The sequence below is a fragment of the Quercus robur genome, chromosome 2 (assembly GCF_932294415.1).
Source record: "Quercus robur chromosome 2, dhQueRobu3.1, whole genome shotgun sequence".
Classification (NCBI taxonomy): domain Eukaryota; kingdom Viridiplantae; phylum Streptophyta; class Magnoliopsida; order Fagales; family Fagaceae; genus Quercus; species Quercus robur.
This window is the reverse complement of record NC_065535.1, coordinates 47,885,999-47,912,188: the sequence shown is the minus strand read 5'-3', so window position 1 is coordinate 47,912,188 and position 26,190 is coordinate 47,885,999. Positions and strand designations below refer to the sequence as shown.

The 26,190-nt window shown below is 37.8% G+C and overlaps 1 protein-coding gene and 1 long non-coding RNA gene across 2 annotated transcripts; both read right to left on the bottom strand.

Annotated features, from left to right (window-relative positions):
- Nucleotides 1–55: 55 nt before the first annotated feature.
- LOC126713813 (uncharacterized) lies at nt 56–1,096 on the bottom strand. The gene is made up of 3 exons (XR_007651441.1): nt 848–1,096; nt 289–395; nt 56–205 (listed from the first exon to the last, which is right to left on the bottom strand). It is a non-coding gene; the product is annotated as an uncharacterized LOC126713813 (long non-coding RNA).
- Nucleotides 1,097–7,830: 6,734 nt separating this feature from the next.
- LOC126699610 (uncharacterized) lies at nt 7,831–20,222 on the bottom strand. Its single transcript, XM_050397536.1, has 6 exons — nt 19,728–20,222; nt 19,415–19,640; nt 18,991–19,332; nt 18,334–18,581; nt 17,727–18,169; nt 7,831–8,143 (listed from the first exon to the last, which is right to left on the bottom strand). The coding sequence occupies exons 1-6, from the start codon at nt 20,220–20,222 to the stop codon at nt 7,831–7,833; spliced, it is 2,067 nt and encodes a 688-aa protein (XP_050253493.1).
- Nucleotides 20,223–26,190: the final 5,968 nt, after the last annotated feature.

The window sequence follows — 26,190 nt, the reverse complement described above, 5'->3', positions numbered from 1 at the left end:
CTCTATGGGGTAAGTGGAACGTGTGCGTCTCCGGACGCCACCGCTCAACCAACGTCGTGATCAAGGCGTGGTCGACCTCCATATCAGGAACCTTGAATAAACCAGTCAACCCTGCTGCATCTATGTGTTGCATGATACGTGGATCTAACCCACCCTGTGGCAATACACATTTACGGCGTCGAACCTTTATCATGCCAGGCGCCTCCTGCACACGGACGAGTATTGTGTTAGGAGATTAAACACGAGGTAATTATAAAACAAACATGTATTAATAATACTACTACATACCTCGTCAGCGGCGCACCTCCAAAGTGGACTTGACCGATGATTCGGCTGCTGGGCCAACTGGGTATCCACATCGGGTCCAGGCCGCACTCTATCTAGTGCCTGCATATCTGACATGGCAGCAAATACATTGTTAGCAATTTTCTAACAAGTAAACCACATTTAATATAAAATAAAAGCATAGATTCAGTAAGACATTATATTTTGAGCACAAGATTTTCAACATCACTTCTTAAATAAATAAGAACTTGCCATAAAAAAAATTATTTTAGAACTATTTAAATCACTTCTTAAAGCTTCGGATAATTATTAATTAACTATTTATGAAAATATAAGTTATAACACCACTCGATTTGCCAAAACCCCTCATCAAAACCCCAAGCACATTTAAACTCATTAATGAGAAAATCATCATTGCAGCATATAAAAGACAACAAAATTCTCATCTTCATTAGTAAATTTACTACTTCCTTAAGTTTCAACAAAATAATCAAAATCCCACACAAAACGCAACCTAACATTAACCAACATCAGAAAATATTTCAGAGGGAGAGGACCGTACCTGTAATCAGCGGCGGCGGGAACCAACGACGACTGATGGAGACTCGAGGAAGAGTGGGGAAGCCTGATCGCAGAGCGAGAGAGACAGAGTGTGGATAGAGAGTGATGGCAGAGAGCGAGGGAAAGAGAGTGTACAGGGAGAGCGAGTGACTGAATAGCGTTGTGAGACGTTAGGGTCCTATTGATTCAAACCGCTGAAAATAACTCGATTTCCAGTTTCCCGAGTTATGACCGTCTACACAAACATTTTTTTATTGGGAAAACTTCGAAGGGTCAGACTAACTCGACTATACAAATATCGAGCTATTCATTAAAACTCGATTTCTCTATTGTCGAGTTACAAAAGAGGGGCAATTCCCTATTTAGTTTCAGAAAGAGGGCAAACGAATGTTTAATTTCCCAAAAAAGGGTATTTGCCCATTTTCTCCGACTCTTTCCCATACATTTGATCATTTTTGTATAATGAACAATATAAAATGAAATTTTAGAATAAAAGCAACATTATAATTTTAGCAAACAATTTGTAAGCACAATATTGCTAATGTAAAGACTGTCAATTACATACATTTGGGTTGATGTTTAGGTAGAAAATGCCTGAGAAGTTCTTGGAGGACTATTGCTTATTCATCTAAAATTGTGGTGCAACACTATCTACAATAAGTAAGCACAACATCACATAGCTATGAAAAAAAACTCTGTACATGTTTTGTAATATTACCAATTACATCACATTTGGTTCAAAATTAATTTTATCCACCATGCTGATATCTTCTAGACTTCATCCTTGAAAACTTTTGTTCATATTCATTGTTCATAAATGAATAAATCAGTTAGATTTATCATGGTATGGGGGCAGGAAAAATTGAATCCAAACATCACATATTAAGTCTAAAAGGGATTTTATTGAACATGTGGAGTGCAATAAAAACAAATATGTAGAACAGTGCAAATTTTCATCTACATTCAAAGAAACCCAAAAATTCAAATCGGGTCCAATTTAGTAACACCATAGACACAACAACAAGCAGCGAAACACATATTGTAGAATAACCCCATCATTGAATTTTTTGAGTCTTACAATGGTAGGAGGACGGCTTGATGGTGGTAGTGGCCTTCAGATTTTTCTCTCTCTCTGTTGGGCCAAAAAACTCGTTGACCCTCAAAGAGGTAGACTTTTCATGAGTTGGAGCTCAAGAGATGGTTGACTTCATTCTCTTCCAAGGATTGGGCATACATCAAGCAATTCCTCGGAGATGCCACTTCACTATTTCACACTCCTCTAGATTGGCACTTATTGGAGGCCATAGTCACTTTTTGGGATCCCACTTTAAGGTACATCACCATCGAGGATGTGGACTTAGTCCCTACTTTGGAGGAGCACGATCGCTTTCTTTCTCTTCCTACCCTTGTGAGTTGGGTTTATCGACCACCAACCCGATCTCACTTTCGCAAGCGATTGGCGAAGCTATTAGGCCTGAAGACTCCTGTAGTGGATGTTCTAACCCGATATGGAAGCATTTTAGGAGGTAGCATCCCCTGGGATTTTTTGATCTGTTGATTTGGCCTAGTTGAGTGCCCTGTTGCTTACTGAGAAGATTTTGTGGATTTGGGGGAGCATTGGACCTTCTACCGATGCCAAGTCTTCATGGTGGCCTTCTTTGGCTCAGTGTTATTCCCTTCTCAACCAAGTTCAATCATCTTTGCAGTTCTACCCCTAGTGAGTACTCTACCTCATAGCACTTCCTTTATCCCTTCTCTCCTCTTTGAGACTATTTAATCTCTTTCTTTGTGCCGTGAGATAGGCTGTGGTAGGCTTGGCTATTGTGTGCATTTGTTACAACTTTGGTTTTATAGTCATCTGAGTGTGATATCTAGGGCACAACCCTCGGGGTTCTTGAGGAGGAATAGAGTTAAGATCACTGTAGCCCTTGATCTTCCTTTTACTGGGGATACCACTGCTTGGTTGAGGTATTTGTTTGGCTTGGGTCCCACTGACTAGGTATGGTGACTCAAGTGTTTACTAAGTGGCAGGGTTGGACCCACTGTGTTGGTTTACTTGGCATCCCTTTGGTGGGCATCTGGGGTTGTACAGGGTACTATCTAGGTATGGCCATAAGGCAATTTGGGGGTACCCAGCATGTTCCTCGACTCAGCAATCTTTCTGTCATCACTTGCGAGTATGGACTCCAAGATATTGACATAGTCGTCATAGATTACACTTCTGATTTTTGGAAGAAGCGCAAGTTGACTACTAATTACCTATTTGTCCCAGAGATGATTATGAGTGATCTACCGTCGTGTTTAGGTAGCGGAGAGCTACTAGGGATCTATGTTTCGTCATTGACCTGTCGGTTTTGGATCCACTTGACCTTTGCCTTCTAGCTAATATATTGAAGGATTACGCACTAGGGTTTAAGGTCAGAGTTGAAAGTACTCTTAGGGACCTGAAAGAGTGCCTGACAAAGGCTATCAGAGATGGATTGCTCTAAGGAGGCTTTTGATGCCATTGTAGAGGACTTTGATGAGATAGGGAGGACATACGAAGCTAAGCTAAGCCATGAGGCTACTGTAGGCAAGATCCTACATTCACTTTACTTTGAGACCTGAGTATGAAACAACTAATAAGCCTAGTGAGCCATAGTTGGCATTTCATTGTCTCCAGGCTGAGGTAGCCAAAAAGGAGGAGGCATTGAGAGTTGCCACTGTTGAGATTAGCACATTACAGGTTCTGCTTAATATAGAGAGGCATAGTTGCACCTCAAGTCCCAGTATGGAAAGGGAGCTGGTTCATCTTCAACATTCCTATAGTAGGCTTAACGAGATTGCTAGAGATCTGGGCTTTGATGTTGCAGGGTTACTTCATACCCATTCCTCAAATGATCCAATTCTTCTCATCGAATTTGAGGCGCTATTCAAGGCAGTGTTAGACCGTTTGGGCCATGTTTGACTTGCTGGAGTCTTTTCTGTTTCTTTTCATTTCTGCACATGAGCTATGTAGTTAGTATTCCACCATGTATGGGAAGGGCTATCATAAATTACTAGGCGATTACATACGGCCTTCCAATTTTGGGTTTTTTTTTTTTTTTTTTTTTTTTTTTTTTGAACATAGTCTAGTTTGTAAGGCATGCTTAAAAATGGAAAAAAGGTGGAAACAAAGATGTTTACGCATATATTGATTATTTAGAGATATTTTTGTTTGTGAGATTTGTGTTTGGAAGCATAATGATGAATGCATGAAAGGATTGGAAAGGAATAAAACAGGCATGTTTAATGAATATGTGCCCAAATGCATTGAGAATGCAAGATCATACAAATAAAATGATAAATGTAAGTCTATGCATATCAATATCTTAGGTTCCAAAGGATACATACTGTTTTAGATGGATCTTTCCCATTCCCATTGGGGTACACCTTCCATTGGCATGTGCCATAGCATCTTCAAACAAACCACAAAAGGGCCATGCACGTTGCAAAGATAGAGTAACCCAAGAGGATCCATCCTTTCTTTCCTTAATCTTGATCACAAACTGAAGCAAATTCAACTGACTGAATTTCTTTTAAAATGTGACCGGCCCTGAGTTGACTGCCTACATACCTCCGCGAGGAAAGATTAGATCATCACATAGTTCAACTGACTTTACAAATTTTGATTGCCTTAATTTTTGCCTAGACCGCCATTTCGGGTTTTCAATCTAGCAATCTCCTTCGCACTTTTTCTTTTGCTCTCCTTTTGCGTAGACCGCCCTTTCGGGTTTTCAATCTACCTTTTCATATTTTTGTATTTTTTTGCTTGTTTTGTTTTGTTTTGTTTTTGTCAAGTAATGTAGAAAAAGAGGTTGCACTTGGAGGCTCCCTCATGCAAAGTACTATATGACAGCATCAGAATTAGTGTGCATATTGAAATTGTGCCCATCCATGTCGACTAGAATCAAGGCTCCTCCAAAGATGGCCTTCTTCATCACATACGAGCCCTCATAGGTTAGACAAACTTTCCTCTGTGGTTTTAAGACTAGGTCACCTTCTTCAAAGACTTTGGGTCTAACCTTCTTGTAAAATGCTCGCTTGACACGATGCTAGTACAACTGTCCATGGCATATTGCAGTCATGTGCTTCTCGTCTATCATGTTCAGTTGCTAATATTGGGAACAGGCCCATTCAGCTTATGGCAGCTCTGTCTGTGATAAGATCTTGAGAGATGGGATCTCTACCTCTGCGGGGAGGACATCTTCCATGTCATAGACCAAGGAATACAGGGTTGCACCCATGGAAGTATGAATAGAAATGCAATAGGCACACAAGGCCAATGGTAAGAACTCATGTCAATCCATATAGGTGTCTGTCATCTTTACCGATATCTTCTTTATGTTTTTGTTGGCTACTTCCACTGCGCCATTCATCTGGGGGTAGTAGGGAATTGAATTCCGGTATTCAATCTTGAACTATTGGAAAAGTTGCTTGATCATTTTCCCATTCAAATTCTTTTCGTTATTTGTAATGAGCTCTCCTAGCATGCTGTAGTGACAAATGATGTTCTGTTTCAAGAATCAGGCCACCACAGCTTGGGTGACGCTTTTGTAGGAGGCGACCTCAACCCACTTAGTGAAGTAATTGATGGTCACCAAAATATACTTATGCCCATTTGAGGCTTTCGGAATCACAGGTTAGATGACATCCATTCCCCAGGATATAAAAATAATAAAATAAAATAAAACTCATGGCGCTACTAGAGAGTACAGGGGTTGGGGAGGAACATTCTTCCTATTCTGATAGACTAGGCAACAGTGGCACATCCTCACATGCTTAATGCAGTCACTTTCCATGGTGAGCCAATAGTAGTCAACTCTCATAATTTTTTTGGGCTAACAAGGGTCCACTAGCATGGGCTCCAAGTAGGCCCTCATGCATCTTTTCCATCCAATGGTTAGCCTCGAGGGCATCTATGCATCGTAGCAAAGTTGTGTAATGGTTCCTCTTATGCATGACTTCCCCACTCAAGAAAAATTGGCACACCATGCACCTGATGAATTTCTTCTCACTATTTTTGGCCCCAGGTAGGTATTCACCATCTTTGATATAAGCCTTGATATCATGGTACCATGGCTTCCCATCGATTTCAACTTCAACGTTCATGCATTCTTCTATAGTCATGTAGTAGGCTAGCACTCCGCAAACCTCTATGCACAATTGTCGCATCTTATCACCTTCTACCAACTTAACCATGCTTTCTAAGGTGGCTATAGCACCTGCAAACTGATTGTGTGATCGGGGAAAATAAGCAAAGGTAATGTTCAAGAACTTTGGGATTAAGCATCTAATGCATTTCTGATACAAAATTAACTTGGTGTCTCGGACTTGCCACTTTCCCTTTATTTGGGAGATGCTCAGATCATATGTGCCGAACTCCAAGGCGACTTGTAAGCCCACTATGCATGCCTCATACTCTGTGACATTGTTCGTGCAATCAAAATTTAGCTTGACTGAAAAAAGGATTTGCTTGGCCTTTAGGAATACCAAGTCTACTCCTACTCCATTGAAATAAAGCTCCATTGAAATAAAGCTTCCTACGCCACGATTCTACATTACTGGGTTCTGGCTCCATGGCCAAAACATCCTCATCTAGGAAAAGGGATTCTGAGAAATTTGAATCATTTAATGGTCGATCCACTAGGTAATCGACTATGGCCTAGCCCTTGATGGCCTTTCACACCACAAACACAATATCGAACTCGGATAGCATTTGACAACGGGAGATCTTCCTTGTAAGGGAAGGTTTTTCAAAGATGTACTTGATGGGGTCCATGCGGGAAATCAACCGCCTGGTGAAATAGAGCATGTATTGCCGCTACTTACATGAGGCCTATGCTAGGGTGCAACATTTCTTTTCAATGGCGATGTAATTGATCTCACATCTGGTGAACTTCTTACTCAGGTAGTAAATCGCCTTCTCTTTTTGATTGAGTTCATTTAGCTGGCCTTACATGCAACCCATGGATGTCTCTTGCATCGCTAGGTAGAGAATCAACGGATATCTCGATGTTGGGGAAACTAGGATAGGAGGGTTCAATAAATACTGCTTAATCCTATCAAAGGCAATTTGACACTCATCTGTCCATTCTATATTTGTATCCTTCTTCAAAAGCTTGAACAAGGGATCGCATGTAGGGGTCAATAGCGCTATGAAGCGAGCTATATAATTAATCCTTCCTAAAAAGCTTCGAACTTGCTTCTTCGTTTTTGGTGTAGGCATGTCCTTGATGGCCTGGACTTTTGCTGGGTCCACTTCAATTCCTCTTTGGCTAATTATGAAGCCGAACAATTTCCCTAAACTGACTTTGAAGATGCACTTGTTAAGGTTAAGTCTCAACCTGTACTTGACAAGGCACTTGAATAGCTTTCTCAAATCTACTAAATGATCTCTAAGAGTGCATGACTTAGCAATCATATCGTACATATAGACTTTGATCTCCTTATGCATGATATCATGGAACAGGGTTACCATGGCTCGTTGGTAGGTCACACTGGCATTCTTCAAGCCGAATGGTATGACATTGTAGGCAAAAGTTCCCCAGTAGGTGGTGAATACTATCTTGGCTTTGTCCTCTTTAGCCATTTTGATCTGATTATAACCCGAGCACCCATCCATAAAGGAGAAGAACATGTTGGTCACGGTGTTATTAATCAGGGTATCAATATATGGCAAGTGAAAATTATCCTTCGGGCTAGTCCAATTCAAATCTCTATAATCAATGCATATGCGTACTTTCCCATCCTTCTTTGGCATGGGAACAATGTTTGCAACCCAATCAAAGAAGGTTATAGTGGTAAGAAAACCGACACTAAACTGCTTTTCTACTTCTTCTTTGATTTTTATGATAGTCTTGGACTTCATCTTTCGGAGAGCTTGCCGCACTAGGGGCATTCAGATTTAACTGGAATCTTATGGACAACAATCTCTATATCTAGTCCGGGCATATCTTGATAAGACTAGGCAAAGATTTCCTTCAATTCCTTCAATAAAGCTATGAGCTCATCTTTCATGTCCTTGGGAAAGTTTACCCTGATCTTGATAGGTTTTTCCTTCTCGACTTCCTCAAGTAGGTTTATCACCTCTATCTCTTCTATATTGGGCTTGGACCCTTCACTATCTCTGTTCAGAGCTTGTAGGATGTCTCGAGGTAAGTTTGGGACCTCTTCCAATGCTTCAACATCATGATCCAAATCTATTATCTCATTCACCTCATCCACACCCTTGTTATGGCAAAGGGACGATGTACCCACTTGGGAATTAGAACAGACCCTATAAAGCGGAACATATACATAGAAACATAAGATAATTTGCACACACATATTCATAGGAAAGAAAATAAAGAGAGATGCAAGAATTTTCCTGAATAATACACTGAATATTTCATTATAGGATTATGGGTAGGGGGAAAACAAATTTCATGCCTAATAATTATAAAAAAGGGAAATACACTTTTTTGTCGTTTCTGGGAAAACAAACTGGGAAAATGAACAGGGAATACAAAGAAAGCAAGAAATAACATAAGCATGCAAAAAAAACAAAATATGCTATTCCAACCCTCTTGGGTGATTAGGAGGCCCAATCACTCATTGATGGAATACTCCTTACTTAGTCAATGCAACCATAAAGCAAGGCTCAATGGTCCAAAGGCCTGCCATCTCACTTGGCATCCCTGGTCGAATAGTAAAAGTCGAGTCATTTTCAGAAGATGTGATAGCATTCACAGAGAACTCTTCGGGACAAAGCCGAATAATGCAAGCTAAATCTTGGGCTGATCTCAATTGTTAGCTCAATTTCGCCTTGCACTTCATGACACATGCCATCAAAGGCTTTGATAATCACAGTGCTAGGCCGAATAAGTGACATAGCCACTTTCAGGCACTCAAGAATGGCCATTAGGCAGATATTGGAGGTTGATCCATTGTCGATTAATACCCTCATGACAATCATGTCTTCACACTTGACCACAATATGCATAGCCAAAGTATGATCTCTTCCTTTTGAAGGCAACTCGTCATCTGAAAAGGAAACTCAGTTGGTGGCTAACAACAATGATACCATACCCTCAAAGGAGGAGTCTGTAATGCCAGTAGGAACATGCGTTTCCTTCAATACCTTTAATAAAGCCTTACGATGAACCTCAGAAGATAACAATAGGGCTAAAATAGAAATCTGAGCTGGAGATTTGTTTAACTGCTAAATCACACTATAATCGGCCTTACGAATAGTTTTCAAGAATTCCTCAACTTCTCCATTAGTGACCCTATTCCTAGCTGGCTCAGCCGTGCCCTTGCCAATCTCTTTCCTCCACTCTTAGTGAGCTCGGATAGACTTGAAAAGATATTAAAGCAAACATCTTCCTTTCTAGTTTGGGTGGAGATCAAAGTCACATCGTACTTCCATGGGACACGATGGCTATCTTTGTAAAGGAAAGGCTCTAGCATACGGATAAGCAAGCCTTCTTGAGTTTGAAGATTTGGTGCTAGGGAGAACATCCTCAAACCGATAATGACTGGACTGGGTAGAGCAGCTTCTAAATCTTTTGGGCCAGGAGCCCTAGATATTCCTTGGATAGGTTTTGGCAAAATAAAGGATCAAAACCTCAAATGGTGAGAACTATAGGGGTTCCCTTCTAGAAAAATCCTAGAGATGGCTCGACGATCCCAGGCAAAGATAAGATCAAAGGAACAAAACCCTCAATGGCTAGCATGGTTTGTTCCTTCTTTGGAGCTAGCACTACTAAATCCACAGGCGATTCTTAATCTTTTTGATAACAACTGAAGTCAAAGGAGCTGGCATCCTCATCCCTGGAGGAATCTTACAAAGGTGCTCTTGTAACTACTCATCCTAGTCTTTCCTTAATCCTACTGAGATAGCGTTGTGGCTAGTTCTCATTTGGGTACTTGGAAGGCATAGGCTAGTTGCCATGTAATCACTACTCTGTACGACCTCTCTTTTGATCTAGATAATGTCACAGTCAGCTCAACTCTGAACTTGTGCCCTGAGCACTCTACATTCGAATAGTGCATGTTGGTCCTCATTTTCACAGAATGAGTAGATTTTCCAGTCAAATCCTAGGGCTCCTATGTTCTCTAGAACAATGTGACTTTCTCAGGCTAAAGCCCGCAACATGGCTTTCCAAGGAATGAGGGGGATGAGAAGTTTGGTTCCACTGTAGAGATAGCGTTCACGTTCCCTTCTGGATGAGGAGGCAAGGGATTGGTGATGACATTCGGCCCAGCTGTGTTGTCAAACTATATTAGATTGTTGTCATGAGATCTTGGATTTGATATCTCAACTGCACACACTCTTCCAAGGTATGCCCTTTAGCCCCGAAATGGTAATCACATTTCTTAGACAAATCACAACCAGGCAGAAGTGGATCGTCTCTAGGTTTCGCAAATAATGGAGTCACTAGCTTCTTCTTCAACAGATTGGCAAAGCTCTGCCATGGGCATGGGTAAAATTGGGAATTTCCATGGTTCCCCCTTGGGATATCGGGGTTGATCGAGCCTTCCCCTCTAATTGAATGCTCGGTAAGGTGCCTAGGCTGGCAGAACTTGTTGCTGATAAAATCGAGCATTTGGGGTTGTATAAGCAGAAACAACACTCCTTGGTCCTTCAGGCGTTTTGTCGATCATGTGAACATCAACTTCCTTTCCTTTACGGCTGGTTGCCTTTTTCACCTGCTATTCTATCATAGAATTCAAAGCCTCGAGATTGACTATTTTCTTGCTCCTAATACCTTCATCAATACACTCAGGCTTGCGAAGTGAGTGACTTGGGCACTAATCATCTTCTCGTGGTAAGGAGGCTTAAGGTTATCGATGAACCACTTGATCATTTCGTCTTCCATTATGGGAGGAAGCACTTGTACAGCTAACACGAGCCACCTTTAGGCATACTCGCGGAAAGATTCTCCCCTTTTCTTTTCTATCCTCTAAAGAACTATGTGGTTGGGAGCTATCTCCATATTGAACCCTTAATACTCCAAAAATGCATTGGTCTTCATAGGGTGCTATCTTCCTACAGAACATGCGCAGAAGGGCGTAAGGATCTCTAGTACCATCACACTTGACAAACTCAGGTGCCTTGAATTTGGGAGGCATAATGACCTCAAGGAAATTGGTCAGGCTACCCAAATCGACACTTCCTCGAGGATTGGAGCCTTCTATGTTACATATTTTTTCAGCCAGGGTCTCCACTTGACTTTTGACCTAACCATAACCAGACTCTAAGGTCTTATCCTTAGGAGGATTCAATTCTTGGTCACCCTTTTGTGGGACGAATGGTGGTGTGGCTTGGCCTTGATTTGGATTTGGCAGTGGTCGAGCCTCATTTTCAAACTAGGGTGCAAAACCCTTTAAAGTGGGACTAGACAAATCTCAGCTCCCTCCTACGACTAGCTGTTATTGCATCATGCACATCATTTCGGTCATCTGCTCTTTCAAGAGAGCGATCTTGTGAATGTTTTCCATGATGGGGGTGTAGACACTCGATTTTCAGTCTCTCACAAAGGTAAAGGACCACTAATAGACATCTCTTTAGCATGAGACATAGTGATGATAGGATTACGATGTAATGGTAACTTGGATTGTTTCCTTTAAGCAATCTTTTCTCTTCATAATCCTAGAATGGAAAATTATGGGACAAGAAAGAAATGGGTACATTTGAAAATTTGACAATCTGGAAACATAAAACAAACATGAAGTTAGTTTAGGTTCTTACTTATTTGAAATGCGCCTATCATTTTCAAAAATATTGGCTTGGCCCTTGAGAGGGTTTTTATTATGGTGAGTTTCTATAGTGATGCGAAATTAATGCACAAGCTTGGCAAGTAGCTGGAACTTTCATATCATGCTTGAAATTGTGAGATGGACCCTTCTCTTTTGATTACAAAGAAAGCAATGCTTTTACAAACTTTGGCTTTTTACAATGCCCCCAAAACATGGGCTATAAACAATGGCTCCAACAATGGGCCTATTACAATATAAGAAAATTCAAATTTACAATGAAGAGGCTTCATTCTGGGTGGCCTTACCTTCTCAGAGAAGATCTTCAACTCTTGGAAATGTCCTCCTATTGGCAAAACATGGTTTGTATCGCATACAAAACATATGCAACAAAAAATTAACGGATCTACTTCATTCGCAATTGATAATATGTACTATGTAAATTTCAGAATTTAAGAACAAGAGAGTGTACCTTGGTGCAGTGAAATTAAAAAAAAAAAATATTAGAAGTACTTGGGAACACTTTTAATCTTCACTCCAATTCTACTTGTGCCCAAGAAGTGTGGTCTCTCAATCAGTTTATATGTATGTGTTCGAGAATAAGAGAGTGGCTTACACTCACATACACACCATTTCATTCTCTTATTAAAATTCTGAATGTTTCTCTGCTTAAATATAACTAATTATCTAATTGGATTAGCCTTTTGGGCCATTCCAATTAGGCTTTTGTATGTGGCTTGGAGTGGGACCAAAAGGGAACAAATAAGACACTAGCTCCAATGGGTTTTGGGCCTTTTTGCCAACTCTTGACAAGCCCAAAATTACCATTAATTATATTTAATACTACTATATAAATATAATTGCACTCTAGGCCTTATTAATAAATTATATCCCAAGAATTTATTATACATTCAACCCATTCATTAAAATATTTATAGTAATACAAAGTCATGAAAGTTGACTACCACTTTGAAGATTACTACATCTTAATCCTTGAGTAACCAGTTTAATCCTTTAAGTTATTCATCATATATTTATGAAATCCAATTTCAGAAATATATACTTTGGTAACTCCTTACTAAAGTGGTTAGGCCTAACACTCTGAATAACCAAACTCATTAAACTTATCTCAAGGGAATATTTTATATCTCTATTAAGAGATTATGAATTCTATCTTGAGAATATATGTTCCTTCAACACTAAATGTGGCTGCCCAACATACTGAGGTTTTGATCGTGACTTTAGATCTCACTCCTGATATATTAAAGCAACCTACACCTCATGATCAAGTTCATTATTCTCTTAGGATTAAGAGTTGATGTAAATAAAAGTCGTGAGATTTGTTATTCATTTGACAGTCGATAGTAGAATAATAAATCTCACAGTAGTCCAGTTCAATATGTCTTAACACTTAAAACATATCAACATATCAACTAGAAGTCTCCACTTCCATGATCAAGACAAATCATCTTAGTTGATATGTTATAGTCTTCACAGATGAAATGCCCAATTTCATCACCAACCACGAACTAAAATTCTGAGTTTAAAAAGAACTTGTAACTTATATCTTCTGTGACTAAATCACATAAATCACATACTATGCATCTCATGAACTATATGATAATGTCCAAATATTCATGTTATCATTATTTTAGATAATAATAAAATAACTTTATTAACCATAATATAATGTCATACATAGCATCATACAATAAGATTTAAAGGGCACATATCCTAACGCCTCCTTGGTGTGAAGTTCCGGCTACTTGCCACAAATTTTGTCTGTACGCATTTACATGACGAAGCCATTAGTGTATGCATGCATTCCCTTGTAGGGTTGGAAACCCTTAGGGATCGAGTATGACCTAATGTGCAAGCAACGAGGTTGCTTTTCCCTAGGGGTTAATCAAAGATGCTATGTAAATAGGATGGGTAGAACCTGGAGTAGAGCACAACTCTTTGACGCAAGCAAAACGGCAAACCTGCAAACGGAAACTGGACACTTTCTCCTTGACTCATTTTGAAAAAAATCCTAAGAAGGATATCCTACCCTAGGCTTTGAGGGTCACTTAACATTGGCTCTTCCTAGTCCTCATGAGATTTGTCTTAGTCTAGTCCAACTAAGACACGACCTAACTAGTAAGTTGGTCCTATTCTTAGGGGGGACCTGGATCATCTAATCATTCCCTTCATAGAAGTTGTGGGATAGAGCGGATCAAGAGGGCCTTTTTCAACATAGTCCTGTCCACCCATGGACCTAAGAAAAGCCTACAATTCGCCATCTAGTAACTATCTAATGTATACACATCTAGCATTCACCTTTAACGTTGAGTTCAAGTTCGATCCAATATAAGGGGAGATGTCATGAACAGATAAAGGTGTAGCAGAAATTAAATCTACTACCCTAGGTTCGCATATGTGAAGGAAAGCTGTAAAGCATGCTTAGGAAAGCAAGAAGCTTCACATATATGAAAATGCTTCAAAGCCGGTTTTTGGAAAACCATTTGAAAACATTTTTGGAAAATATTTTTATTTTTGAAAATAGTATTACTAGGATATAGTAAAAGTATTTTTCAAAAGCAAAGCCCCGAAGGCTAATGCCAATTTCAACATTTTTGAAAGCCAATGTCCAATGATTAAGATCTTATCAAAAGTTCTAAAGGCTAAACTCTCTAACTGTCCTTAGCGGAGTTGCTAGTCTATCAATGCCTCGTAGTGGTTCGACCACCTATCGTTGCGACGCTCACACGGGCCCCTGTGAAATTTCAAGCCCAGGAGCATGGGTTGTACCTCTGGTGTGTGACTGGAAAATGAGTCAATTTTAATTGAGTTACCAAAGGTAAGTGAAGTCTCCACCAATCATTAGGTTAATTATAAGGTGTGATTGTCACCTAACTCTATTTGATTTTATTACCAATCCTAGGCTAAGAAAAATGTTGTTTTTCCTAATATAATATGGATGGATAAAAAATCTTGATTCTTGAGTTCGAAAGTCTAGTTACATGTGGGGAAGGTGTTAGGCTCCCACAACGCCTGTCCAAGGATAGTCATTTGTTTTGGTAAAATCTTAATTTAAGGATATTGGCAATTAAAAATCGAGCTATTGGCATTAGCTTAGCTTTCGGGGCTTTAATTGAATTGGGCTTTGAGGTTTGGTTTTGGAAAGGTTGTGGTCTCGATTGATGCTTCCCTAGTGCATTTGGGATCGTTGCTAAATGCTACGATGAAAATCCAGGAGCATTTCGCCTTTCGTGGCAAAAATCTGGTAGTGCTTCACCTTAGGTGCGTCATAGCACAGAAAAGACTATTCTCACCAAGCCTTCGTCGTGAGAATACAGCAAGGGGGATGCCCCATTTTCATGGAGAAAATCCAACAGAGTTTCGCATTAGGTGCGCTATGGTGCTGACAAGGTTTCATGCTTGTGTATGCGGCGTGTGCCAACATGCTCGTGCTAGGATGAGCCAGAGCCCCTTAAAGCATCAAGCATATTGATGTGTGTCACGTACAGGGGGAAACTGATGTCACTTGATGACATGGATTAGGATATGTAGACACTCAATTTTGCACCCATGATTTAATCAAGGAGAATGACTTGAATGACCATCCATGTACCTCAAAAATCATGATTGCATAACATGCATCAACTTGTCTTTGCATTACATGCATTAATTCATTCATTGCATATCATAAAAATGATCTTGAGATTCTAACGGTTGCAATGGTGTTTCCGTTTTCAAATTAGACCATCAGATTAAAAGATATCACATGATCAAGTTTGCGCAATCAACATGCATTGTGTCTAGCTAGAATCGACCACACATGATTAGTTTAAATTAATTCTGATTGGTTAAATAATTAAAATTGATTAAATAATTTTGTGATTGATTGATAATTAGTGTTTAAAAAATGGATGCATGCATGGGAATAAAAGGGATGATTGGATAACAATAAAATTGTGGATAGTTTGAACCTTCTCTAGATTTATTTTAGGGTATTTATCTTCAAGATAATTATTCTTAAATAGCCTGAATTATCCAAAAATGAGATAAAAAAATCATAGACAAAGGATGAAAACGTGTCTAGGTACAAGGACCGGCCAAAAAACCCTAAAAGAGGAGTCCAAATGGCACCCGAACACGAAAGAGTGGTCGAAGCCATAGGGTAAATTCGGCACTTTTGGAGTGTCAAATAGCACTCTAAAAGGGCCAAATTTTCATGTGATGGGCTTTGGCCCAACAGCCTTCGGGTGACGATAAGGCACACCCTTTTTGACCTTTTCGTAAAAGGATGCGTTCGGATTCAAACCCTAATCGTCCGTACCTATTTTTTAGAGTCTTTTGGCCTTTATAAATAGAGACTAAACCTCATAATTCAACACCTTTTTTTTACGCTCTGAGAGGCATATGTTTTAGGCTCTCAAATTGCTCATATTTTCTGATCCTCTCTTTGAGTGTTACTACTTAAATTAGGGATTTTAGTTTTCAAAGAGAATTGAACAAATTTCTTTGAACCCTAAAACATCCTCTCAAGAATGAAGAGTGCTCATGCAAGAGGTTGTTTCCTTTACCCTATCTTTCTTGTGTTTTTTATATTGATGAATGTTTTTATCCATAACATGAATGGTTCATCATTGTTTTGTTTAAAGCATGATTGTTTTTATGTGATTATTATAATCTCTTTCTTCAATGTCAATAATCTGCATGTGAACAATTATTTTACTCAAAATAAAAACATATCTGCATCTTTATAAGATGTAGATCTAACTTTTTCTCAAAATAAAAACAAATCCGCATCTTTATAAGATGTAAATCTAACTTTTTCTCAATACAAAAAAAGATCTACATCTTTACAAGATGGAGATCTAACTTTTTTTCAAAATAAAAACAGATCTGCATCTTTATAAGATGTAGATCTGACTTTTTCTCAATACAAAAATAGATCTGCATCTTTATAAGATGTAGATCTAACTTTTTCTCAAAATAAAAATGGATTTGCATTTTCATTAGATGCAAATCTAAATTTTTCTCAATTAAAAACTGATTTGTATCTCTCTTAGATATAGATATGATTTTTCTTTAATACATGCAGATTTAAAATAAAGAAAAAGATTAAACATGATTGTGTTTGTGTTTATTTTTTTTAATTCATGTTGCATAAATTTAAATTATGAGTGAAACTCTCTTCTTAAAAAAATCTTTTTTTAAAACATATAAAAAACAGATCTGATTTTTCTATCATTAAAAACCATTTTTTTTTTATCATCACAAAATAGATCTGGATTTTTATCATCAAAAACCACTTTTTCTACATACTACAAAACAGATCTGGTATTTTGACAAATCAAAATCAATTTTTTTTACCAATCAAAACAGATCTGAATTTTTTTTAAAAACAAAAGAAGAGAATTCATTCATAACGCTCTGTTTGTTTCAGCATTAATGTTTTCTGGAAAATAGGTCATTTTTCAGAGAACATTTTTTGGAAAACTATCTCATTTTCCAATGTTTTGTAAGACCTTGAAAATAGGCTTGAGAATGTTTTCTAGTGTTTGGTATGTACAAACATTTTTTGGAAAACTATCTTATTTTTTTAGAAAACTATCTCATTACAGCTATACCACTGCAATTTGTGTGGCTCTGGAACTCTAAGCATCAATACCAAGTGAATAGAAATACGCATAGTGGCAAAAAGTGCTTAACTTTTACCATCCCACACCTTTGTAGCAGATAGCTTTCTAAGCTTCCTATCATGATTGAGCATGGCACTTACACTATTAACCACCAAAATTATGCAATCAATATCCACTAGTAACAATAGCAAACCAATTATTCCATATTAAAATAATTTTTAGCCAACAAAAGGACTAAAAGTTGCTTCCAAATCCACATGCCCATGAAACAAAAGGACTAAAAGTTGCAAACCAATACCCATTATAATGATCTCAAAACCTACAAACTAGACGCCAAATAGTCTGATAAATACCAAAATGCCAAATTGTCCAAATAGAAAAGCATAAATTCTAACAAAAATGCACCTACATAATCAAAATTGGCTTAAATAGTTGTCAAAGAAGTTCTGCAACCATTGTCTATGGAGCTTGTCATTTTTCAACATGAATGACCTTGCTTGTTTTTCATCCCCATTCAAATGGTCAAATGCAAACGCAAGCATATTTTCTTCAAATCCATCCATCTTCATAACTTCTTCATAAAGACTACCAAAATTTAGCTGATTTTTAGAAATCTTTTCTATTGCAGAAGCAACCTTACCAAGTTGTATGGACAAATCTTGGTAAACAGCATCTTCAATCATAGTAGCATGACTTCGTTTCCTGTGAGACCTTGTTTCATTTAAGGCCACATGTGAGGGATCAACTTGCTTCTTTTTGGATATGTCATCAATATCAGCATCAACAAGCGGAGGTGAGTCATCCAATGCTTCTACACCTATATCACCTACTCCCTTGGAAAAACCTCCTGTAGCCATATCCTTACCCACAACCAAAGCCATCTCATCAAACATATCAATTTTCTTGTTTAGAAATTGTGCATGATTTGGATGTGCCTGTGTAAAGAAAGGAAAAGAAACAATTAAAAGAAAGAAAAAAGAAAGGAATAGAGCCAAAAACTAATATGAGAGTAATAAGAATAATGAAAAATTTTAAACTTTACAATGATACAAACTAAAAAGTTTCTACCTATAAAATAAAAATAATAAAAGTTTCTTACCTCGACTTCTTCATCATACACTGTCCTATCACAGGTGATCATTTTCAAATCATCATTCCATCCAAACCCGCTTTTCTTATTACGAAGTAATGCAATTGTATTCCAATTGGTTTTAAGTGTTTCAAAGCGATGTTCCACATGCTTTGGAGTACATTCAGTCATAAATTTCTCAGTAATTGCTTCAGCTACTTTAGCATATGATGCATGTTTAAATGTGTTGGATTGCTTGTTTTCATGAAGAGCCTCATCTGCAAGTATCTCAAGTAATAAATTCTGCATTCGTTGTGACCACCTAAAGTTGGTCTTGGTGTCCTTGACCTTCTAAGTATCCTTTTTATTTCCCATTGCAATTATATTACAATGATATTCACAAGAAAAATGAGACAAAATGAAATAAGAATATAAATAATATTCAATACAAAATATGAACTGGGGGTGTGCATGCCAAACAAAAATCATTGTAACATAAAAGTCTTGATAATATGAAACAAAAAAAAAAAAATCCATTACACAACCAACTAATATAAAGAGTATGAAATCACTCCATAGCATTATAATCCTCCCACATTTTACGACAAATATCATCCCGTATTTGAACCCATTCTCTATTTTCTTCTTAGACTTCCCTTTGTGATTGTTGGACTATTCTACTTGTACTGTCATTTGCAAGTGGACTACCACGAAGCCCATTGTTCATAATTGAGTCTAAAGGGTCAACTCCTATTATATGATTGTGAATTATGCAACAAGCTAAGACTACATCCACTTGTGTTGGGAATGACCAAAAAGGTTCTGCATCTAACACACAGAAACGTTTCTTCAAAACCCCAAAACAACGCTCAATGCTAGTGCGTAAAGAAGAATGGCGAAGATTGAATAATTCTTTGTCATTTCTTGGCGGTTTATCACTAAACTCTTTCAAATGGTAACGAACACCACGATAAGGGGATATAATTAATTTCCGAACTCCATAACCAGCATCACCAAGATAATATTTACCTACACGTTCATAGTCAAAAGGAAAAAAAATCACTCCAAAAGCTATTATCCATAATAAAATCACTTTCTATTCCTATAATACCTTCAAGAATTTTTAATTCCCTTGGCCTAGAGAGCGCATCATTTAAGACATGTGAATCATGTGCACTTCCTTCCCAACCAGCTAATACATAAGTGAATTTTAAGTCAAAGGTAGCAACAGCAAGGACATTTTGTGTTGTTCCATCCTTTCTGCCGCGAAACCTTCCTTTTATTTGAATTGGAACAGATGCACGAACATGAGTTCCATCAATAGCTCCCACACAATCCTAATTACGACCAATATAAGTTACATTTATCTTATATCTTTATATGTATATATAAAAAAAAGGAAAATAAAAGCCTATGGAACTTACCTTAAAATAGGAGTTAAACCTGCTGCTTTTTCTTATCTCCAAAGGTGTATCTTTGTCAGGCTCTCTAATCATGTGTTTGTATAATTGCAAAATAGCTCTAAGGACATGCCTAAAGTATCGGTGCACTATCTCAACTGATCTATAAAACCTCCCACCAACAACTCGAAACCTCACATCATGTCCAATAGTGTGTAAAAAAATTAACACTTGTTCTTTAATGGACATATGAATGGTCTCTTGAAGTAGATTATTCTCGCTCAAAATTTTGCATAGCGCATAAAAAGCAATGAGTCTCATCCTTATATGATGGAGACAACGCATATCACCTCTACAAAGAATATCATTCATATATGTCTCTCTTTCATTCTCTCGATTAACATGAGGTTCTCTAAGCATAACTCTTCTAAATCTTAGTCCTTTCAAAAGAATAACAGCCAAAGCAATAACAGATGTAGTTGCCCCCATTATGGCAGCAGGAAGTGATGGGTTATCCATCTATATTTCCAAAAAAAAAAAAAAATGATGAGTATGAATTAAATGTGTACTTAAAAAAAGCATTCATATATACAGGTACCTAAAGAAATCACTTCATAAAAAAAATGAACACTTTAAGTTTGATGAGACTAAACTATAAGGTAACAACATCATCACTCCATAAATACTAGAAACTAATGGCGACTCTAGGAATTTTTTCTAGGGAGGTCATTAAGAAACTTAAATTAAACAAAAATTTAATTTAGAATTTTTTTTTGAATATATTGAATTATTGAAAACAAAAACACACAAATACATGAAATTTTACAATTTTCTTCTACGAGTTTTGATATTTTGAAATCGTCTCATGATAGTTTATTATCAGTTCTCATTTTCTATAGTCAATATAAGTATGACTAGTTTATTTTGTTAAATTTGTATAATATTTTTGTTTTTATGCAATTGTGGTTATATATTTGTCATTTTTTTATAAAAATATTTTAAACTAAATAAAAATAAAAAAAAATAAAAAAAAAAAACTCAAGAATATGCGATCAGAGTGTGTAAGATTTAAAACAAAGTGTGTAAAAATATTTTTAAAAGTATTAAATTAGTAAAGCAATATTATATATATATACATTTCTTTTTTCAAGTCAGGGGGTTCATTTGAACCCCCTGAAATGTAGGTGCAGCCGCCCCTGCTAGAAACAATAACTATTGAGTTTGTTATTAGAGGCTAAAAATTAACAAGGTAATAGATGGTGAAGGAGGGACGTTTGCCCTTAAAAACACTCTATTTCTGGACCACATTTTGACTGGCTTACAAACACTCTGTTTCTGGACCGAGAAACAGAGCATTGCTCCTAACGAAAACAACAACAAAAAACTCTTTAATAATTTTAATTCCCTAGACATTGAGAGAGGATTCTAATATGACTAACATGAAAATATATATATAGATAAAACCTCCTCTTCTATATCTCTATCATGGCCGGACACATAGGCTTGAATATATAGAAAAGATACGTGCCAATAGCCAACTAGTCATTAAATCACAGGTTTATTTCCAACGTGATTTCTGATGTTTTTGTATACCAAACGTTTGACAATAATTACAGTGACGTGTAATTGAATAATGGCTACCATTGAAGATCTGGATAGTAAACCGTGTGAGCATAATTGAAATCAAGAACCTTACCATGGGAATACTGCAAGGAAGAGTTGTTGACTGTGAGAGACAGATAGAGAGAGATCTGTGAAAACTGAAAAGAGGAGAGACCAAAGGGGGAGAGATAGTGAGAATATGAGAGGAGAGAAAAAGCAAAGAGAAGGGAGAAAACTGAGAACTTACCGTAAGACTGTGAGACAGAGGCGCCAAAATAGTTGTTTCCCGCAGCTACAGAGGGTAAAGAAAAAAATAATATTTATAGGAGATGTGATGCGTGAGAGAGAGATTGTTTTCCAAAAAAAAAAATTGGAAAACATCCCATAGAAAATAAGCCTTGTTTTTATTAAGGTTTTCCATTGACTAAAGATAGTTTTCCATTGACTAATTTTTTTTTATGCAACCAAACACTGGAAAATGTGGAAAACTATCTATATAGATAGTTTCCGGTGAAACAAACAGAGCGTAAATAAATTTGTGTGATTTAGTTTTTAATTCACATGTTCAACATATCATTCATGACATGCATAAAATGGTACATTGATCACAAGAGTCTAGAAGACTAGACTTTGTCTAGGTGGAATGGGTGCTTAACACCTTTTCATTCTGTAACCTAGCCTCTTGATTTAGGTCTTTGGCTAAGTAGATCTAGCCTTGTCTTTACTTTTTTATTTTGGGTAGATTGTAACTAAGACCCAAAGCTATGTAACTTTAAAGTTTTTCAAGATATGTAATTTCTTTTATTCAATCAATGAAGAGAACAATTCAGTCATGTATTTGTATATATTTAGTTTTTCTTATTTTTTTGTATAAAAAAAAATAAATAAGTGGCGACTCCATACCACTTACCCAAAAAGAGAGGTGCCCTAAAAGGTACCTGAATCTCTTTTTTGAGGGACGCTTTTTGTCGAGGTCTCTGATAGGATGGTCACATCACGATGATTGTGTACACAATATAGCATGAGTATGCACCTACAACAATTGCCTTGGGCACATACCCACACTACAAGGTCAAAAGCACTCATGGCTAGAGAGGGTCGCTCACGTAGCCACATGGGTCCATCATACAAAGTGCACAATCACTCATATACAAGCATATATAGATAAACATACATCATGCACAATCCTATCACATAGAGGAGGAAAGTAAAACAAACATTGCCAACGTCCCAAGGGTATGGTTGAGCAAGGTCCAGGAAATGTAAAACAGACATTACCATACCCAGGGAATGTGGCCTAAGCAAGGAGCAAGAAGATAAAGGGTACATGGAGAGGGGAACCCTAATACATTGCTCTAAAGAAGAGGCTAAGAGGGAGGAAGAAAGATGTAACCACTTGGGGAGGTCGCACCCTTGCCCTTTTTGCTAAGAGAGGGGAACCCTAATACATTGTGTCTTCTTGCTTGCATCATTGCCCTTTTTTCTTACACCTAGTAGGTCGCACCCTTGCCCCAAATGTCCATACTCCAAGCGTGTTCATGCAGTGACAAAGGAAACAAGCCAACAGACTAGCAAAGAGACAACTAGAAGGAAAGCATGCTAAAAGACAAACTATCAAAGAGAGCCAAACGAGGGCAAACAAACATCTTATCAAACAAAAGAGGGTGTCCTAGGAGGACAAATGTAGGTTTGGATCAGGTGTCCATGGTTCCATAAGATTGGAGTATGGATGACACATAGACTCATGCATGAACATGTAGGCAAGTGTGTAAAGATGCAAAGGAGAAAAGAAAGCCAAATGAGTGGCACAAAGCAAGCAAGGCAAGCATATCAACATCGCACTAAGTGGAGAATGGTGTGTATCACGCACACCAACACCACGAAGATGTGTCTCACAAGTGGTCACATCCACACAAGCCATAAGAGGGACAAATGCAACCACACAAACAAGTGGCCCCAAAGACTGACAAGTACAAGCCCATGAAGGGAAAAAAAGCATGGCAAAGCCTAGATCTTGCCAGCTAAACATGGAGTAAAGCATAGAAGCAAGCAAGTATAGACATGCATAAAGGAAATAATCTAAACCTTTTGATATAGGCCTAGGCGTATGGATGTAGGCCTAGACCACAAGATCTAGATCTACACCCTACCTAAAGGGCCAAAACACAAGAAAAAAAGGGATAACAAGAGATAAAAAGGCTTTAAAAGCACACGGCATAGCAACCAACTTGTAGATATAGAGACATGAACATGGCACAGAGCACACAAAGGTATAGATCTAAGCATAAACGTGGTAAGGAACACATAAACATGTAGATCTAGGCATAAGCATGGCAAAAGGCACCTAGGCATATGGACCTAAGCACAAACACAATATTTAGGCATATCCTAGCCCAAAAAGGCTAGGCCAACATCATCAAAACGATAAAGCATGATAGAAATCAAGGAGACATGCCAGAAAAGCTATAAAACATGCTAGGAAGTAAGATAAAGCAAAGATATACTATAGAAAGCAAATAGACATGTTATGAAGAAAGATAAAGCAAAAGGTGTGGATTGTAGCTAAAAAGCTACATCTACACCCTTAAAACCTCAAATCCAAGGTCCTAAGACTAAGGTGAGGAAAAAGAGTGCAAGAACAACACCTCTTGATTGTTGAGAAAAGAGATAAATCAAAGGCTTTTTGATGTATTTGGGAGAGAATTTAGAGAGGAAAAGAGAGAGAATCTGCCCAAAAAAATGCCCTAAAAGTGCCTAAATTTTTTTTTTTTTTTGGTTTGAAGGTCATCTGGGGGTTAAATAAACTTTTGGCACACTTCCCAAGGCTTGGCAACCACTTTTTGTGTGCTGGGTCGGGCTGCTTGGTCAGGTATGCTGACATCAACAATTTTTGTCTTTTTCCCACCTAACTTTGATCACATGTTTGAAGGTGTTCCCTGATTGAGCTAATCTTATTGTTCCTAGAAAGGTCTGGATGTCTAGTTGCTAGAACACTAAAGAAATTGAAATTCCAACGATTGGATCAAAAGTTATGGTCTCGGGAAGTGAACTAACGTGATTTGCACGGTTTTTAGGATATCTTAACCGTTTTAACTCTAATTTTGACCCATGAATAGTTGTTGGAAAAAGAATTCAATAATCTTCGCAATGACGCTAGTCCCAACCCATTCCAATGGTCGAATCAAAATTAGGGTTTTTGAACCTCTTAGGAGTCAACCTCATGTCAAACTTGGTCAAAGTTTACGAAAATCACCGAGTAGCTCGAGTTAGATGTAGAAACATGAAAAAAAATTTGGGATGATTTTAACCAGGTTTGACTTTCAGTCAACTTAGGGTTGCCCAGGGGCATTTTGATTAATTTGACCTGGAATGGCACTTTGAGTTCTTTGATGCTCGAAGGGTTATGCCACATCAATCCAAATGTTTCTACGGCCTCATGGAAGAAAGTTAATTTTTTGGAATTTTTTGGTCCAGCATGCAAATCAAGGGTAGACAAAATACGGTATCTACACTCTCAATTAGTGTGGTTTTTTGGATATGGTTTTTAAGGGTTCACCTTTCACTTGGAAAAAAAAATTAGCGACGATCATTCCATTTAGGAGAGATTGGATAGAAGCTTATCAAACAACAATTGGTTAATTCAGTTTGGAGGCTCTACAATTCACCATCTAAACAACAGCACTTCGGATCACTCAACATTGTGGATTTTAGCTGATGGCTTGAAACCTATTAACCCAACTAAACCGTTTTGTTTAAAGGAGATGTGGCTTGCCAAGAAGGGCAATTCTAATACTATCAAATACGAATGGTCCAAACATAGAATTTCCAACCCAACTACTGGTATTGTTCCTAAAATCAAGGAGTGTGGTAAGGCATTGCAATAGTGGAGTTGTAGGATCTTTGGTAATGTAACAAGGGAACTCCAGCATAAACAAAAACTCCTTGCATGGGCAGAATTGGGGACTTTAATCTTAGGGGTTAGTTTTTGGGTCAAGATGCTTAGATGTGAAGTTAATGATCTTCTTGATAAGGAAACAAGAATGTAGTTTCAACATTCTAGAGCTTTGTGGGCTACTCAAGGAGATAAAAACTCTAAATATTTCCATAGTAAAGCCACTCAAAGACACCAAAAAAAGAAAATTGAAGGAATTAGAGACTCCATGGGACAGTTGTGTTCTGTGCCAAGAAAGATAGCTAGTGTGCTATTGGAATTTTACAGTGGATTATTCTCCTCTCCTAACACATGCCAACCTAAAATGACCTTGGATTCCATCCAGAGATTTGTGATAGATGACATGAACTATCAATTATCTAGTGAGTTTTTGGAATGTGAAGATTAGGCGGCTCTTAATTAGATGGCTCTATTGAAATCCCCAGGACCAAATGGCATGCCACCTCTCTTCTACCAATACTACTGGGATTTGGTTGGTAAGGACATTACTACATTTGTTCTATTTTCCTTAATTCGGCCTCTCTCCCTAAGCACCTCAATCATACTTTTATAACTTTGATCCCAGAAGTTAAAAACCCAGAGTTGGTTTCGAAATTTCGCCCCATCAGTCTATGCAATGTGTTGTACAAAATTTTCTCTAAGGTGTTGGCTAATAAGCTGAAAACAATTTTACCACATATTATCACGGAGAACCAAATCTCTTTTACAAAAGAGTGGCTTATATCTAATAATATTCTAGTCGTTTTGAGTTTCTTCATTGCATGCAAAATCATATTTCTATCAAGGATGGTTTCATGGCTCTTAAGCTTGACATGGGCAAGGCTTACGACCGAGTTGAGTGGTCTTTCTTGAAGCTATTATGAGAAAGTTGGGTTTTATTGAGTGTTGGATCACCCTTTTGATGCTATGTGTTTCTACGGTCTCTTATTCAAT

What these genes read in the sequence shown, in the direction of transcription:
- LOC126699610 (XM_050397536.1), bottom strand. Translation starts at nt 20,222, where the DNA reads ATGGATAACCCATCACTTCCTGCTGCCATAATGGGGGCAACTACATCT. An exon ending in TAGTCCACTTGCAAATGACA is followed by an intron (nt 18,582 to 18,990) that starts GTACAAGTAGAA and finishes AGATACTTGCAG; the next exon opens with ATGAGGCTCTTCATGAAAAC. An exon ending in GGGGATGAAAAACAAGCAAG is followed by an intron (nt 8,144 to 17,726) that starts GTCATTCATGTT and finishes TCCGCTTTATAG; the next exon opens with GGTCTGTTCTAATTCCCAAG.